This window comes from Lepidochelys kempii, chromosome 2, assembly GCF_965140265.1.
Source record: "Lepidochelys kempii isolate rLepKem1 chromosome 2, rLepKem1.hap2, whole genome shotgun sequence".
Classification (NCBI taxonomy): Eukaryota; Metazoa; Chordata; order Testudines; family Cheloniidae; genus Lepidochelys; species Lepidochelys kempii.
Genome location: NC_133257.1, coordinates 17,867,500 through 17,883,053, shown reverse-complemented (window position 1 = coordinate 17,883,053; position 15,554 = coordinate 17,867,500). Strand labels below are relative to the sequence as shown.

Sequence of the window (15,554 nt, the reverse complement as noted above, 5' to 3'; positions counted from 1 at the left end):
GTCCCTACGCCACTGACTGCCAGATGCTGGAACTGGACAATAGGGGATGCATCACTCAGTTGCCCTCTTCTGTTCATACCCTCTGAAGCACCTGGCATTAGCCACTATCAGAAGACTGGATACTGGGCTAGATGGACCATTGGTCAACCAAGTACGGCCATTTTTATGTTCTTATTGCAAATTTTACCTGACGTATCAGTGAAAGTCAATGGGATTTAGGCTCCTACATACTTAAGTCCCTTTTGAAAATTTACCCATAATCCTATATATAAAACTGTTACCCACCATAAAATTCTGCATTTCCATAGTTATTTGCTTTCTTCACAGTAGGTGAATTTATCACAATGCATCTAGAATTTATGTTAACGTATCTAGCTATGAGCAATGGATCAGTGGAGTTACTCCAAGTATACACCCATGTACCTGAGAATAGAATTTGGCCAATATGGTGCCCAGCTGAGAAAACCAATGATAACAATAAAAAAAAGCGAGGGATCCACATTATAATGAAAAATACCAATGACAAGGAGAACAAGAGTTGCTGTAGAATAACAAGAATTACATAATATGCAGCAGATGCTACCACATTAACTGTCCAATTTCAGCTCAGAGCTGCATGGAAAAAATTGAATCACCTCCCCACCCCCCCCAAAAACAAAAACCACACATGGGGAGGGAGGGGAAAAGCATCATTCTGATAGTGTCACCTTGAATTTGCACTGCATTCCATAAGAACCAGCTATGATTAGCAAAGGCAAAAGAAATAAGCAAAACTGTTTTTGCTGGGGAAAGTGTCATGATTTCTATGTGGAATTTATCTAGACTTACATACTGCCAAGTCCTGCATTCCTCCATTAAAATATGAGTGCAATATTTGTATTCTAATAGATCTGCAGGTGCTTATTGGAGGATCAATGCAAAATCCCCCAAACACCACCAAAACATTTAACGGCTTTATGCAGTCTATACCGTGCTGGCCAATGTTGTTTCACCATTTCCTTGTACTCTCCCATCTGTTATGTGTTGTCTTAAACTTAGATTGTTAGCTCTCTGGGGCATGCACCTGTCTTCTTCTTCTGTAATTATACAGTACCTAGTACAATGAGGTCCTGGTCTATGACTATGTAATACAAACAACGACCACGTGTTTGTGGGATCAGCCCCTTAATCTCTGTGTGGTAAATATGCACTATAATCCCCATTTTACAGATGGGGAAAACAAAGAGAAAGATAGATGTGCCCAAGGCCATGCAGCAAGTCAATATCAGAATCAAGATTAGAACTCAAAATTTACAAGCAGTCAGCCCCTTGTTCAAACCTCTAGATCATGCCGCTTTTTGTGAATAGAACATGAGCTTCTCTACTGCATTCCCATGCAGTTGGCCCCAGCATCACCCGCTGCATTTTGCCTATAGGAAGGAGGAGGGGCGAGAGGCAGCCAGAGTGTACTGTATTCTGGCAATGTCAAGCTACTTTAAGGTTCCTTCCCGGGCCATTGCCACTTGGAGTAGTATCCAGCAGCGCCTAGGCTGCTCTAACTTACCTGGGACCAGTACAGATCAATCCATGGAATCAAGGAGCTACCGTGAGATGCCTGTGTTGCCCAGCTGATAACACAGAAGAGAATCTGATCCACAATGTACTGTGTATCTACTGAACATGAAATCTGTTTGATGACATTTTCATTCTGAATCAGGGTGGCTTTATGTTCCTCAAAGAAGAGTTTACACCATGGTGTGGGGAGTGGTTAGACAGACTTTTTAAATGAGGGAGGGAATTTGGTGGCAAAGAATTGAACGGAAGGGAGCAGAATTTCAAGTAAAAATATCTCCCTTTTAATCATCCCATTCACGCCAATGAAAGGGAACCCTAGGGTTACAGGAAACCAGAAGAGTGTTGTATGTTATACATATCTTTAAAGCGTGGCTATCTTTAACCAGTTTACGTGAATGGGGAGAAATAAAACCAAACGCAGAATAAGCAGGGCTTATGGCCTCAGTAAGTCAAGAGTTTTCTATGCTAATGAGAGATTCCTTGGATAATTCTGATTAAAGCTAAAGTAGAGAACATACTGATATGGTAAATTATGGCAGTTATTTTTTGTTACATATTTAGCACAGTTCTTTGCTTCACCTCTGTACACATCCCGGCCTTCAAATGACCTTAAATTCTCAGAAATCAAAGAAATAAGCATGTATCTAGAGGGCAGGGCTGAGCAAAAGGCAGAATTTCCATCCCACAGGAAGTTCCAGTATTTCCACATTTGTGTTTATCCTAGTTTGAGACAAAAAGCTGAAATTTCAACGTTTTTCATAGAACAAAATATTCCAAAAGATTTGATTCAGAAATATTGAAATTTGTTTTGACAATTTCAGTCAAAACATTGACATTCTTGAAATCAAAATGTTTGTTTAGTTTTTAACCTGACCATGCATATTTTGTTTTGAGAAACCTCAACATTAAATTGCATTTCCCAGGTGTGGAGGAGTGCCTCCTAAGAGGAGTTGTTCACCACTCACCTCCATGGGCCAGGCTTCCTGGACAAACTACATTTCCCATCATGCACCATCAGTCATGTGACTCCAATGATGTAACAAGCTTGGTCAGACTTGAATCTGAGTTGCATCTGATAAAAGTGAGCTGTAGCTCATGAAAGCTTATGCTCAAGTAAATTTGTTAGGCTAAGGTGCCACAAGTCCTCCTTTTCTTTTTGCGGATACAGACCAACACGGCTGCTACTCTGAAACCTGTCATTATGAGCGATGTAGTCCTGCAGGGAGTCTAAGCCATAGGAGAGAATGGGGACCTGAACTACAGTTCCCTTGAGACAATATGCCATGATGGGAAATGCAGTTTGATATTAACTGATTTGAAACATTTTGGGTCAGTTCAACAAAACAAAATATTCTGATCTGTGTCTGACCTCAAATTTGTTTAATTTTCCCAATTGAAAAATCAAAAAAATTAAGCAAAATTGAAATTTTCCAACAGAAAATTTTGATTTTAAATTCCCCAAAAGAGTATGGTGACCACCCATCCACAGTCCTGCAATGCAGAGTTCAAGTCCTGATCTTGGGTTGAATGTTTCTGGAACAGTATTTGTTTTGGGTTCCCTGTGGTGCCACTCCACACCTGCCCAAGGCTCAGGGGTAGTACCAGTCTCTTCCTGGCTTAGCCCTTAGCCCGCCCCCCACCACAAGGTTCTGCCCCTGCCTCTTGTTCCTCCCTGATGCCCCACCCCCTGGCCAGGCTAGAAGCTGGAGCTAGGCAGTAGTAAGAGCCACCCAGGGAGCCTGGGCCACTGTGGGGATCCCCAAACCCTCCACCTACCCTGGGCGGCGGACCTGGGTGGTGGGGACATGAGCCAGGGGCTGCTCTTAAGCACCTGGCCGCCTGCCCAGAGCAGGTGAAGAGTCCAGGTCACCCCACAGTAGCCCAGGCTCCCTGGGCAGCTCTTACCATGGCCCGCCTTTGGCTTCCAGCCTGGCCGGGCGGCGGGGCCTCAGGGGAAGGAGGATCAGTGGGTGGGGATCCTGCATGTATCCCGCTTTTGCAGTTTCAAAGGCTGGTCTCCTTATGCTGAGGGGGGAGATGGGGAGAGGGAGCTGAAGGGGGTACCTGTGGCAGGGTTACTCACTGGAGGTGGGGGGCAGTATTGTTCCCTGTCTCAGTGGCAGGGTGACTGGTGCAAGCCATCAGTCAGTGCCTCCCTGTGGTACCCTGTCCCCATCCACAGAGCTGGGCCTGGATGAGCAGGATCCCACAGCACTGGATGCAGGGGCATGGACCAATCAGGAAGCAGACCAATTCGGGCATCTTTCTGATCTGCAATGTCTTCTCTGCAAAAATATGAGACATTTCCTGTTATTTGAAAAACCTGCCTGGACAGAGGACAGAGCCTCAAAAAAGTAGTAATGGCTGGGAAAACCCAGATGTATGGTAACCCTAGGCAGGATAGTGCAGAGATAAATGTCAAGAACATTACACAACTTCTGGATCTCTCAATGTAAGTTTGGCAAAAAGGGAAGGAAATAAGGAGAAAACCATTTACATATATAATAAAATTAGGCTAATTTCATTAGTGAATTAAGTGGCAACACAATTTATATGTTGAATGCATACTGGTCCTAAAACTAGTTTAAATGGCAATGCAGCACAATGGCATTGATTTAGCATTTGGTGGGTGCAAAGCGAGTTTAACGTATACACCCAGGAGGCAGAGTGAGGGTGTATACAGGAGAATGAACTACTGCATGAGAAGGGTGTCAGAGTAGGCTCCTCTGCACAAATGAGGCAAGGAAGAGATTTCCTGATGAAAGCCTTTGAGATGTTATGTGAGCAAAATACAACAAACGATAGAGCATGACCCTCACTTAACCAGTATAAATCCATTCACATCAGTGAGGTTACAAGTGTGTAAGTAAGAGGAGGCTCTGGTCCTAGTGATGTATCAGCTCCAATTTATATGACAGCAGCAGCATTTCTCTGGATACCTGTCTCTGGTTTTCCGTCTCTAGCCTCAGTCTTGCTTCTACACATCTTCTGGTCTCTAAGAAGGCTTGGCGCTGAGCTCTATCTGATAGGTAGCTGATGAAGATTCCCGCTGTATTCATACACATAAACAACACTGCCGGAGCCGCTATCTGAAACAGACAAGAAAAACAGGACTTTGATCAGACAACTGAGGCAGAAATATCCATTTAAAAAGGGAAAAGACTGCTTAAAAGTCATGTAGGCTGGAAAACTAAACAGTTAAGAAAGTTAGTAGAAAAAAAGTCTTGGATCTTAAAGGTGTCAAACATATGAAGCACTCTGCCTGCAGGAGGAAATATGCAATATTTGTGGGGGCATTAAACTCTGGTTGAACCACAAATGATGTTTCCAAGAGCTGACTCACAAAGCCCTAGTCAAGCATAGTTACAAACACAATTAAGAATTTTTCCATAGTCCCATCTGTAAAAGCAGCATTGTGATACGCTTCATGTTTTGTGTGAGAAGTGAGCCACATAAAAAAGAACCACAAAAGGGCAGATTATCCATTTAATTTTGAATTGTTGTTACTGTATTAGTATTATTGACACTCGAAACAACCTCATTATCAGCTGACAACGAACCGGCACGCATATTTCTGAACGAAAAACCCAACACAAACCCAAGGCATAAACAAATACTTGCAGCATGGCTGTGGTATAAACAGAGGTCTTACTTCATCCCTACCACCTTAAAAGGTTAAGGAAACAATTCTCCTCTCCTGTAACTGCAAACTACACTCTGTGCTAGGGGAAGGGGCATCCCAGCTTCTTCCTCTTCTCCCCTCCATAAAGTTTATTTTAGCTTGGGGTATGCCTGGAGTCGCACCTCAGCTACTGTGAATTTGCAGGGCTCAACTGTCTTTAAATGAGCTATGCTGATTTACACTAACTGGGGATTTTGCCCTGTGAGCACAATTTACAAGGTCACTCTAATTCTGCTTGTTGTCTCACTTTCCCCCAGACCGTCACAAACTAAACTTCTGGGTCTGGTACTACTCAATAGTTTCATTAATGACTTGGATAATGGAGAGCAGAGTATGCTTATAAAATTTGAGCATGACACCAAGATGGGAGGGATTCTGAACACTTTGAAGGACAGGATTAGAATTTGAAACTACCTTGAAAAAAAAAATGGAGATTTGGTCTGAAATCCACACGATGAAATTCAATAAAGAAAACTGCAAAATACTTCACTTAGGGCTAGTCTACACTGGCAACGCTAAAGCTCTCAGCGCTCTAAAAAAACCCACCTCGATATGCCTGGGAACCACAATACACTGGCACCATACAGTGCTGAAACTTGCTGCGCTCAGGGGAGTGTTTTTTCACCCCCCTGAGCGAGAAAGTTGCAGCGCGGTAAATTGCCAGTGTAGACACGCCCTTAGGAAGAAAAGAAAAATCAAGTGCACAGCTACAAAATGTGGAATAATTGGGTAGGCAGTGATACTGCTGAAAAAGGATCTGGGGGGCACAGTGGATAACAACTTAAATATGAATCAACCACGTGCTGCAGTTGAGAAAAGGTGATTATCTCTGGGGTATATTAACAGGAATGTTGTACGTAAGAACAGCAGGTAATTGTCACATTCTCCTCAGCACTGGTGAGACCTGAGAAGGAATACTATGTCCAGTTTTAGAAGCCGCACCTTAAGGAAGATGAACAAATTGGAGAGAGTCCAGAGGAGAGCAACACAAAAGGATAAAAAAAGTTTAGAAAACATGACCTATGAGGGATGGATAAAAAAACTGGGCATGTTTAGTCTTGAAAAAAAGACGGGGGCAGAGGGGGAGACCTGATAATGGTCTTCAAATATGTTAAGGGCTATTATAAAGGGGATGGTGACCAGTTGTTCTCAGTGTCCACTGGATTCAGGACAAGTAGTAATGGGCTTAATCTGCAGCAAAGGAGATTTAGGTTAGAAAGTTTTTCCTAATATCTATCTATAAAGATACTTAAGCAATGGACTACACTTCCAGACTACACTACAGTTCTGCAGAAAAGGACCTAGGGGTGACAGTGGATGAGAAGCTGGATATGAGTCAGCAGTGTGCCCTTGTTGCCAAGAAGGCCAATGGCATTTTGGGATGTATAAGTAGGGGCATAGCGAGCAGATCGAGGGACGTGATCGTTCCCCTCTATTCGACATTGGTGAGGCCTCATCTGGAGTACTGTGTCCAGTTTTGGGCCCCACACTTCAAGAAGGATGTGGATAAATTGGAGAGAGTCCAGCGAAGGGCAACAAAAATGATTAGGGGACTGGAACACATGACTTATGAGGAGAGGCTGAGGGAGCTGGGATTGTTTAGCCTGCAGAAGAGAAGAATGAGGGGGGATTTGATAGCTGCTTTCAACTACCTGAAAGGGGGTTCCAAAGAGGATGGCTTTAGACTGTTCTCAATGGTAGCAGATGACAGAACGAGGAGTAATGGTCTCAAGTTGCAGTGGGGGAGGTTTAGATTGGATATTAGGAAAAACTTTTTCACTAAGAGGGTGGTGAAACACTGGAATGTGTTACCTAGGGAGGTGGTAGAATCTCCTTCCTTAGAGGTTTTTAAGGTCAGGCTTGACAAAGCCCTGGCTGGGATGATTTAACTGGGAATTGGTCCTGCTTTGAGCAGGGGGTTGGACTAGATGACCTTCTGGGGTCCCTTCCAACCCTGATATTCTATGATTCTATGATTCCAAGGGAGGTTGTAGAGATTTTTAAGAACAAGTTAGATAAACACTTGTCAGGATGGTCTAGGTTTACTTGGTCCTTCCTCAGCACAGGGGGCTGGACTAGTTACCTCTTGAGGTCCCGTCAAGCTCGACATATCTATGATTCTATAATCCCCTGATGGTAACCTAGGCAGGCCTATGTTTTTCACTCACCCGTAACAGGTGCCTGTGTTTTTGTCTAGTTTACCGAAGTAACTCCCCCCTTTTCTTGAGAGTGTCCCCTTTAAACTGCTAAAGTCCTTTAATCCTCTAGTTCCCATATATATTCCCATTTTGGCACTCTTAACGTCTGTCAGTTGGTTGAGGAAAAGTGTTCATCCTGAGCCATTCCTTTACCCTCCTCTTTGGTTTTCCTTATAGCCCCCTATTGAACTAAACCAATGGATCCATACTGGAGAGAGATGTTTGTAGAAGATTTTAATTTAGAGATGCTTCCTCAGTACTGGAGTACTGTCATGGATGGATATAAACTATGCAGGAAGGACAGGCAGGGCAGAAAAGGTGGGGGAGTTGCATTGTATGTAAGAGACCAGTAGGACTGCTCAGAGCTCCGCTGTGAAACTGCAGAAAAACCTGGAGAGTCTCTGGATAAGTTTAGAAGTGTGAGCATCAAGGGTGATGTCATGGTGGGAGTCTGCTATAGACCGCCGGACCAGGGGGATGAGGTGGACGAGGTTTTCTTCCGGCAACTAACAGAAGTTACTAGATCACAGGCCCTGGTTCTCATGGGAGACTTCAATCACCCTGATATCTGCTGGGAGAGCAATACAGCAGTGCACAGACAATCTAGGAAGTTTTTGGAAAGTGTAGGGGACAATTTCCTGGTGCAAGTGCTGGAGGAACCAACTAGGGGCAGAGCTCTTCTTGACCTACTGCTCACAAACTGGGAAGAATCAGTAAGGGAAGCAAAAGTGGAGGAGAACCTGGGAGGCAGTGACCATGAGATGGTCCAGTACAGGATCCTGACACAAGGAAGAAAGGAGAGCAGCAGCATACGGACCCTGGACTTCAGAAAAGCAGACTTTGACAACCTCAGGGAACTGATGGGCAGGATCCCCTGGGAGAACAACATGAGGGGGAAAGGAGTCCAGGAGAGCTGGCTGTATTTTAAAGAATCCTTATTGAGGTTACAGGGACAAACCATCCCGATGTGTAGAAAGAATAGTAAATACGGCAGGCGACCAGCTTGGCTTAAACTGTGAAATCCTTGCTGATCTTAAACACAAAAAAGAAGCTTACAAGAAGTGGAAGATTGGACAAATGACCAGGGAGGAGTATAAAAATATTGCTCAGGCATGCAGGAGTGAAATCAGGAAGGCCAAATCACACCTGGAGGTGCAGCTAGCAAGAGATGTTTAGAGTAACAAGAAGGGTTTCTTCAGGTATTTTAGCAACAAGAAGAAAGTCAAGGAAAGTGTGGGCCCCTTACTGAATGAGGGAGGCAACCTAGTGACAGAGGATATGGAAAAAGCTAATGTATTCAATGCTTTTTTTGCCTCTGTCTTCACGAACAAGGGCAGCTCCCAGACTACTGCACTGGGCAGCACAGCATGGGGAGGAGGTAACCAGCCCTCTGTGAGGAAAGAAGTGGTTAGGGACTATTTAGAAAAGCTGGACAAGCACAAGTCCATGGGGCTGGATGCGCTGCATCTGAGAGTGCTAAAGGAGTTAGCGGATGTGATTGCAGAACCATTGGCCATTATCTTTGAAAACTCATGGCGATCGGGGGAGGTCCTGGACAACTGGAAAAAGGCTAATGTAGGGCCCCCAACTTTAAAAAAAGGAGGAGGATCTGGGGAACTACAGGCCAGTCAGCCTCACCTCAGTCCCTGGAAAAATCATGGAGCAGATCCTCAAGGAATCAATTCTGAAGCACTAGAGAAGAAAGTGATCAGGAACAGTCAGCATGGATTCACCAAGGGCAAGTCATGCCTGACTAAGCTAATTGCCTTCTATGATGAGATAACTGGCTCTGTGGATGAGGGAAAAAGCAGTGGATGTGTTATTACTGGACTTTAGCAAAGCTTTTGACACTGTCTCCCACAGTATTCTTGGCAGCAAGTTAAAGTAGTATGGGCTGGATGGACGGACTATAAGGTGGATAGAAAGCTGGCTAGATTGTTGGGCTCAATGTGTAGTTGGCAGCTGGTATCAAGTGGAGGACCCCAAGTGTCGGTCCTGGGGCTGGTTTTGTTCAATACCTTCATTAATGATCTGGAGGATGGTGTGGATTGCACCCTCAGCAAGTTTGCAGATGACACTAAACTGGGAGGGGCGGTAGATACGCTGGAGGGTAGGGATAGGATACAGAGGGACCTAGACAAATTGGAGGATTGGGCCAAAAGAAATCTGATGAGGTTCAACAGAGACAAGTGCAGAGTCCTGCACTTAGGACAGAAGAATCCCATACACCGCTACAGACTATGGACCGAATGGCTAGGCATCAGTTCTGCAGAAAACGACCTAGGGGTTACACTGGACAAGAAGCTGGATATGAGTCAAGAGTGTGCCCTTGTTGCCAAGAAGGCCAATGGCATTTTGGGATGTATAAGTAGGGGCATTGTCCTTTGATCTGCTGGCGTGATCGTTCCCCCTCTATTAGACATTGGTGAGGCCTCATCTGGAGTACTGTGTCCAGTTTTGAGCCCCACACTACAAGAAGGATGTGGAACAATTGGAAAACGTCCAGCGGAGGGCAACAAAAATGATTAGGGGACTGGAACACACGACTTATGAGGAGAGGCTGAGGGAACTGGGATTGTTTAGTCTGCAGAAGAGAAGAATGAGGGGGGATTTGATAGCTGCTTTCAACTACCTGAAAGTGGGTTCCAAAGAGGATGGATCTAGACTGTTCTCAGTGGTAGCAGATGACAGAACGAGGAGTAATGGTCTCAAGTTGCAGTGGGGGAGGTTTAGGTTGGATATTAGGAAAAAAACTTTCACCAGGAGGGTGGTGAAGCACTGGAATGCGTTACCTAGGGAGGTGGTGGAATCTCCTTCCTTTTGAGGTTTTTAAGGTCAGGCTTGACAAAGCCCTGGCTGGGATGATTTAGTTGGGAATTGGTCCTGCTTTGAGCAGGGGGTTGGACTAGATGACCTCAGGAGGTCCCTTCCAACCCTGATTTCTATGATTCTAAGGGACAGTATTGTGATCATAGGATTTTGAAGATGTGCTCTGGAGGCCGGGGTTGGGAACACCACATGGCTGGGTGCAGAAGCTCACTACAGAAGCTCTCCAGTTTGTTTTAGTAAAGTTGTGTTCCTTTCTCATTCACTGGTTATTTAATGAACCCAAAGATCATTTCCTGGTATCAGAAGTGCTGAATGAGAAGGAAACCGCAGTCATTTTGAAGTTAACTCCTATGTTTGCAACTAAAAACAAAGACAAAGGGAAGCACCAGAGAACCATGTGGAGCATCAGGCATGGAGGCTTTTGCATGTATTTGGTGAGCACAGTAGTAGCTTGACTAGCTTAAGAAAGCAGGGTGGGGAAGCCAAAAATTGATGTGTTGCAACCTCCTTCCTGTCTGCAGTTGTCAGGCAATGGTGCAGAGAACTGCAAAAAATTCAGAGATTTGAATTATATTTAACTGTCATAGGGGCAGAGGAGAAAAATGATAAAGTGAAATCATGTATCTTTTTGCATGTTGCTGAGGAGAAAGCATTCAATATTTATAACAAGTTTAAGTTTGAAGAAGGTGGAAGCATGAAGTAAAGTAAAATACCGACTGACTAAATTTGAGGAACATTGCATGCCAAAAAGGAATGAAACCTTTGAGAGAGAAACATTTTTACATCCATGATAACACCAAAGACAACACTGATAACACCATAGAGCAATGTGTCACAGAATTAAGAAAACTCAGTAGAGCCTGTGACTTTAGTGAGCTGACAGTCTCTGGTCAGAGATAGAATCATTTGTGGCATTAAAGACAATGTGTTGAGAGAAACAGCTCCGTGAAGGAGACTTAACTTTAGAAAAAGCTCTCCAGATATGCAGGGCAGTAGAAACTGTGAAAGCACAAGCCAAAGAACTAAATTCACCAGAAAGGGTGAATCCATGTTCTAAGTACAAAAGAATATAGCCAGAATAGGTCAAATCAAAGAGTGGAACCAATCACTATGAAAACCACTGTGAGGGGGAAGACTGGGTACAGATGGATCACAGCATGGCCCCAAACAGTGTGTTTCCTTTGGGAAACTGTCATAAATGTGGGGAAAATAATCATTTTGCAAAATGCTGTAGATACCAAATGCAGAAAAGTCAAGTGCATACAGCTCCACAAAGGCCTTATGAGAAGGTCAGCACTGACTTCTTTACCTGGCAATCAAAGGATTATTTAATAGTCACAGATTATGATTCTCTGTATCCATAAATTTACACACTGCACAGTACTAATAGTAAGTCAGTGATAGCTGGCATGAAGGGAATCTTCTCTAGATGTGGCATTCCAGATGAAGTCTTTAGCAATAATGTGCCACAATTTTCCATTGTGGATTTTAGGCAATTTGCCATAGACTGGGATTTTCATCACAAAACATCAAATCCAAATTATCCCCAATCAAAAGGTCTTGTGGAAAGGTCTAGATGGACAGTAAAGAATCTTATGAAAAGACTTGACAGTGGGGTGATTTGTATAAAAAACATTACTGGTTCACTGAAGTACACCCCAGACAATGGCGTTTCTCCAGCTCAGCTGTAATGGGAAGAAGGATCAGATCTAATTTACCAATTACTGATAACTTGCTGAAATCTCATAACAATGAAACCATATGGAAAAAGAAAGAAAATCTGAAGTGGAAGCAGAATTATTTTGGCAAAGGGCCCGTGGTCTCCCATCTCTTAACCCAGGTGATGGGGTGTGCCTTTGTAATCACACCTCTAATACACAGGGTCAAAGAGTACTGTTAAAGAACAGCTGCATCCAAGATTTTATATAATCCAGACAGACCAGGGAAGACACATTTCAATGTAATCAAAGGGATTTACGAGTAATCCCAGAAAGTTCCAACACATGGACAGTAGATGTGGACTCCAGCATTTCCTATCTGACTGATCCTTTATTGTCAATGCATAAAGGAGAAACTATCAACGAACAAGAGAGCAACTCACACTCTAATGAAAGAGTAATACTGAGAAGATCAGGTTTCAGAGTAGCAGCCGTGTTAGTCTGTATCCGTAAAAAGAAAAGGAGGACTTGTGGTACCTTAGAGACTAACAAATCTATTAGAGCATAAGCTTTTGTGAGCTACAGCTCACTTCATCAGATGCGTACAGTGGAAAATATAGTGGGGAGATTTTATATTCACAGAGAACATGAAACAATGGGTGTTACAGACTGTAACAAGAGTGATCAGGAAAGGTGAATTATTACCAGCAGGAGAGCTTGTGGGGGGCGAGAGCCTTTTGTAGTGATAATCAAGGTGAGCCATTTCCAGCACTTTACAAGAACAGTAGGAGGGGAAATAGTTTTACTTCGTATAATGACCCGTCCACTCCCAGTCTTTATTCAAGCTTAAGTTAATTGTATCCAATTTGCAAATTAATTCCAATTCAGCAGCCTCTCCTTGGAGTCTGTTTTTGAAGTTTTTTTGTTGAAGAATTGCCACTTTTAGGTCTGTAATCGAGTGACCAAAGAGACTGAAGTGTTCTCCGACTGGTTTTTGAAGGTTATAATTCTTGACGTCTGATTTGTGTCTATTTATTCTTTTACGTAGAGACTGTCCAGTTTGACCAATGTACATGGCAGAGGGGCATTGCTGGCACATGATGGCATATATCACATTGGTAGATGCGCAGGTGAATGAGCCTCTGATAGTGTGGCTGATCAGTGCGGGAGATTAAACATCCTGAAAGACTCAGATGTGCTAATGTGCCTGGAGAAGGGGTAAGTGGGGAAAGTGAGTGTATCGCTCTACAGTGATATGATAGTAACCTCTCCTCTCAAGGTAGTTGATGGGTTTCTGGAAAGTTACTACATGGGTTGAGAATTTAATGCATGTGTTATGAGAGCTGTTAGCTGTCTGTATAAGATTGTGGTCTGGAGATGCTCCCTCATAAAGGGACAATATTATAAACATGGGAATTTGGAGATGTGCCCTGGAGGCGGAGGTTGGGAACACCACATGGCTGGGTGCAACAACTCACAACAGATGCTCTCCAATTTGTTTTATTAATGTTTTATTCCTTTCTCATTCACTGGTTTATTATCTAATGAACCCCAAGATCATTACACATATAGTGAACATCCCAATAACTGGGGGTAATCGTAAGTTAATACAGACCAGTTCCAATTCTGTTACAATCCCTGCCTCTCCTGACTTGCACTCAGAGAGCAGACATTTTCTATGTGAAATTTCATTTAATCAAAAACCCAATTTTTCATCAAAACACAGTTTCAACAGAACCACCTCTAATACTGATCCCTCAGTACATCAAGAATCAACTTTATTTGGAAACCTGGCATTCAACCCCATTCCTCCCCAACATACACATTCCAAAAAGAGTTGGCCAATTTACCTTACACAGACAAGCATCTTACAGATTTCAGAGTACAGTTAGTCCAGTTTTTGGTAGATCAATTATGTTCTGGTAGGGCCAGTTCTGGACTCTACTCACTGATACTTTAGTTCATAACTTGTTCCACCAACTTCAGTGGCACTGCTCATAGAATATGGGCAGTAGACTCTTGTCAGGGTTCCCTCTCCACTCTGAACTCTGGGGTACAGATGTGGGGACCCACATGGAAGACCCCCTAGGCTTATATTCCACCAGCTTAGGATAAAAACTTCCCCAAGGCACAAATTCCTTTCCTTGTCCTTGGATAGTATTGCTGCCACCACCAAGTGATTTAAACAAACATTTAGGGAGGGGCCACTTGGAGACCTATCCCCCCAAAAAAGATTCCCCGAAGCCCTTTCACCCCCTTTCCTGGGGAGCTTGAGAATAATATACCAACCAATAGGTTAACAAAGTGAGCACAGACCAAATCCCTGGTTTTTAGGACATTGAAAATCAGGTTCGTAAAAGAAGAATTTTATTAAAAAAAGTAAAAGAATCACACCTGCAAAATCAGGATGGAAGATAACTTTACAGGGTAAATAAAAAGATTTAAAATCCAGAGGATTTCCCTCTGAGTTGGCTTCCCAGTTACAAAACAGGAATAAAATGACCTCTTAGTACAGTAAAAATTCACAAGCTAAAACAAAAGATAATCTAATGCATTTCCTTGCTATTACTTACAATTTCTGTAATTTTAGGTGCATCATTTCAGTAGGAGCTGGGTTACCTGCTTGGTCTCTTTGTCCCGAGAGAGGGAACACACAAAAAGCACAAACAAGACATCCTCCCCCCTTCCTCTGGATTTGAAAGTATCTTCATTCCCCATTGATCCTTCTGGTCAGGTGCCAACTAGGTTAATTTACCTGTAGGGGTTAATCAGTTCAGTGATTCTATACCTCTGGCCAAGAGGGATTTTATATTACTGCATACATAAAGGTTGTTACCCTTCCCTTTATATTTATGACAACTCCGGCCTTCAAATACGTTCCATGACTGCACAGTCTAATTTTGGACAAAAAGTACTAAAGAAAACTAGTTACAGAAGAAGATATGACTTATTTAGATGGAGCCACTTTCTGCCATCCTTACACAGAGTAGCATGACTGAAACTAACAGAACCACTTGCAGAGTAAGGTACTTCTCAATGTAAGGGTGGAAGAATCTGGGTCTTGTTTTAAAAAAAAAGACTTGAGTCTTTCGCTGTTGCCCCTCCACCACCCACACAACATGGCTGGTACCAAAAGGCCTGTGAGATTTCCACTGAATAGCCTGGCCAGATGCCAAAGCCAAATTGTGGTTTTATAAGCTGTGGACCACTCCATGTTCTTTCTGCTGTATTGTAGAAAATAGATGCCAACACAGTAGGAATGAGAGGTTAAAAAAAGAAAACCTTTTCAGATCACTTACGAGTCCCTTAACCCTTCTTGTGTCTCCCACAGCCTTTGGATAAACAGATGCAGCTGGGCTATAAAGTGACATAAAAAGCCATATACAGGACTGGTAGATGTAAAATTATGCCCCAGGAAGATCTGCATATTAGATATTATATAACTGGAAACAAGAAAGTGTCCATCAACACAATGGTTGGGGAGATATCCTTACTCCAAAATCAGAGCTACTTCCACTGCACAGCTGTATGTGTTGGAGTCACATAACAAGGGTGGATGAATAAGAAGGTTACGCTAAAGTGTCCACAGGTGACTAGAAATGCTGTTATAATTTTTACTCCCATATCTCTACT

The 15,554-nt window shown here is 43.2% G+C and overlaps 1 protein-coding gene across 2 annotated transcripts in view; it reads right to left on the bottom strand.

Moving 5' to 3' along the window:
• Positions 1-15,554, bottom strand: part of ADCY8 (adenylate cyclase 8) — a 179,010-nt gene that overhangs the window by 117,973 nt on the left and 45,483 nt on the right. For both annotated transcript variants that reach the window (XM_073330121.1, XM_073330122.1), the window contains exon 2: positions 4,494-4,643. In XM_073330121.1, the coding sequence (XP_073186222.1) occupies positions 4,494-4,643 (150 nt within the window). The remainder of the gene's footprint in view (positions 1-4,493; positions 4,644-15,554) is intronic.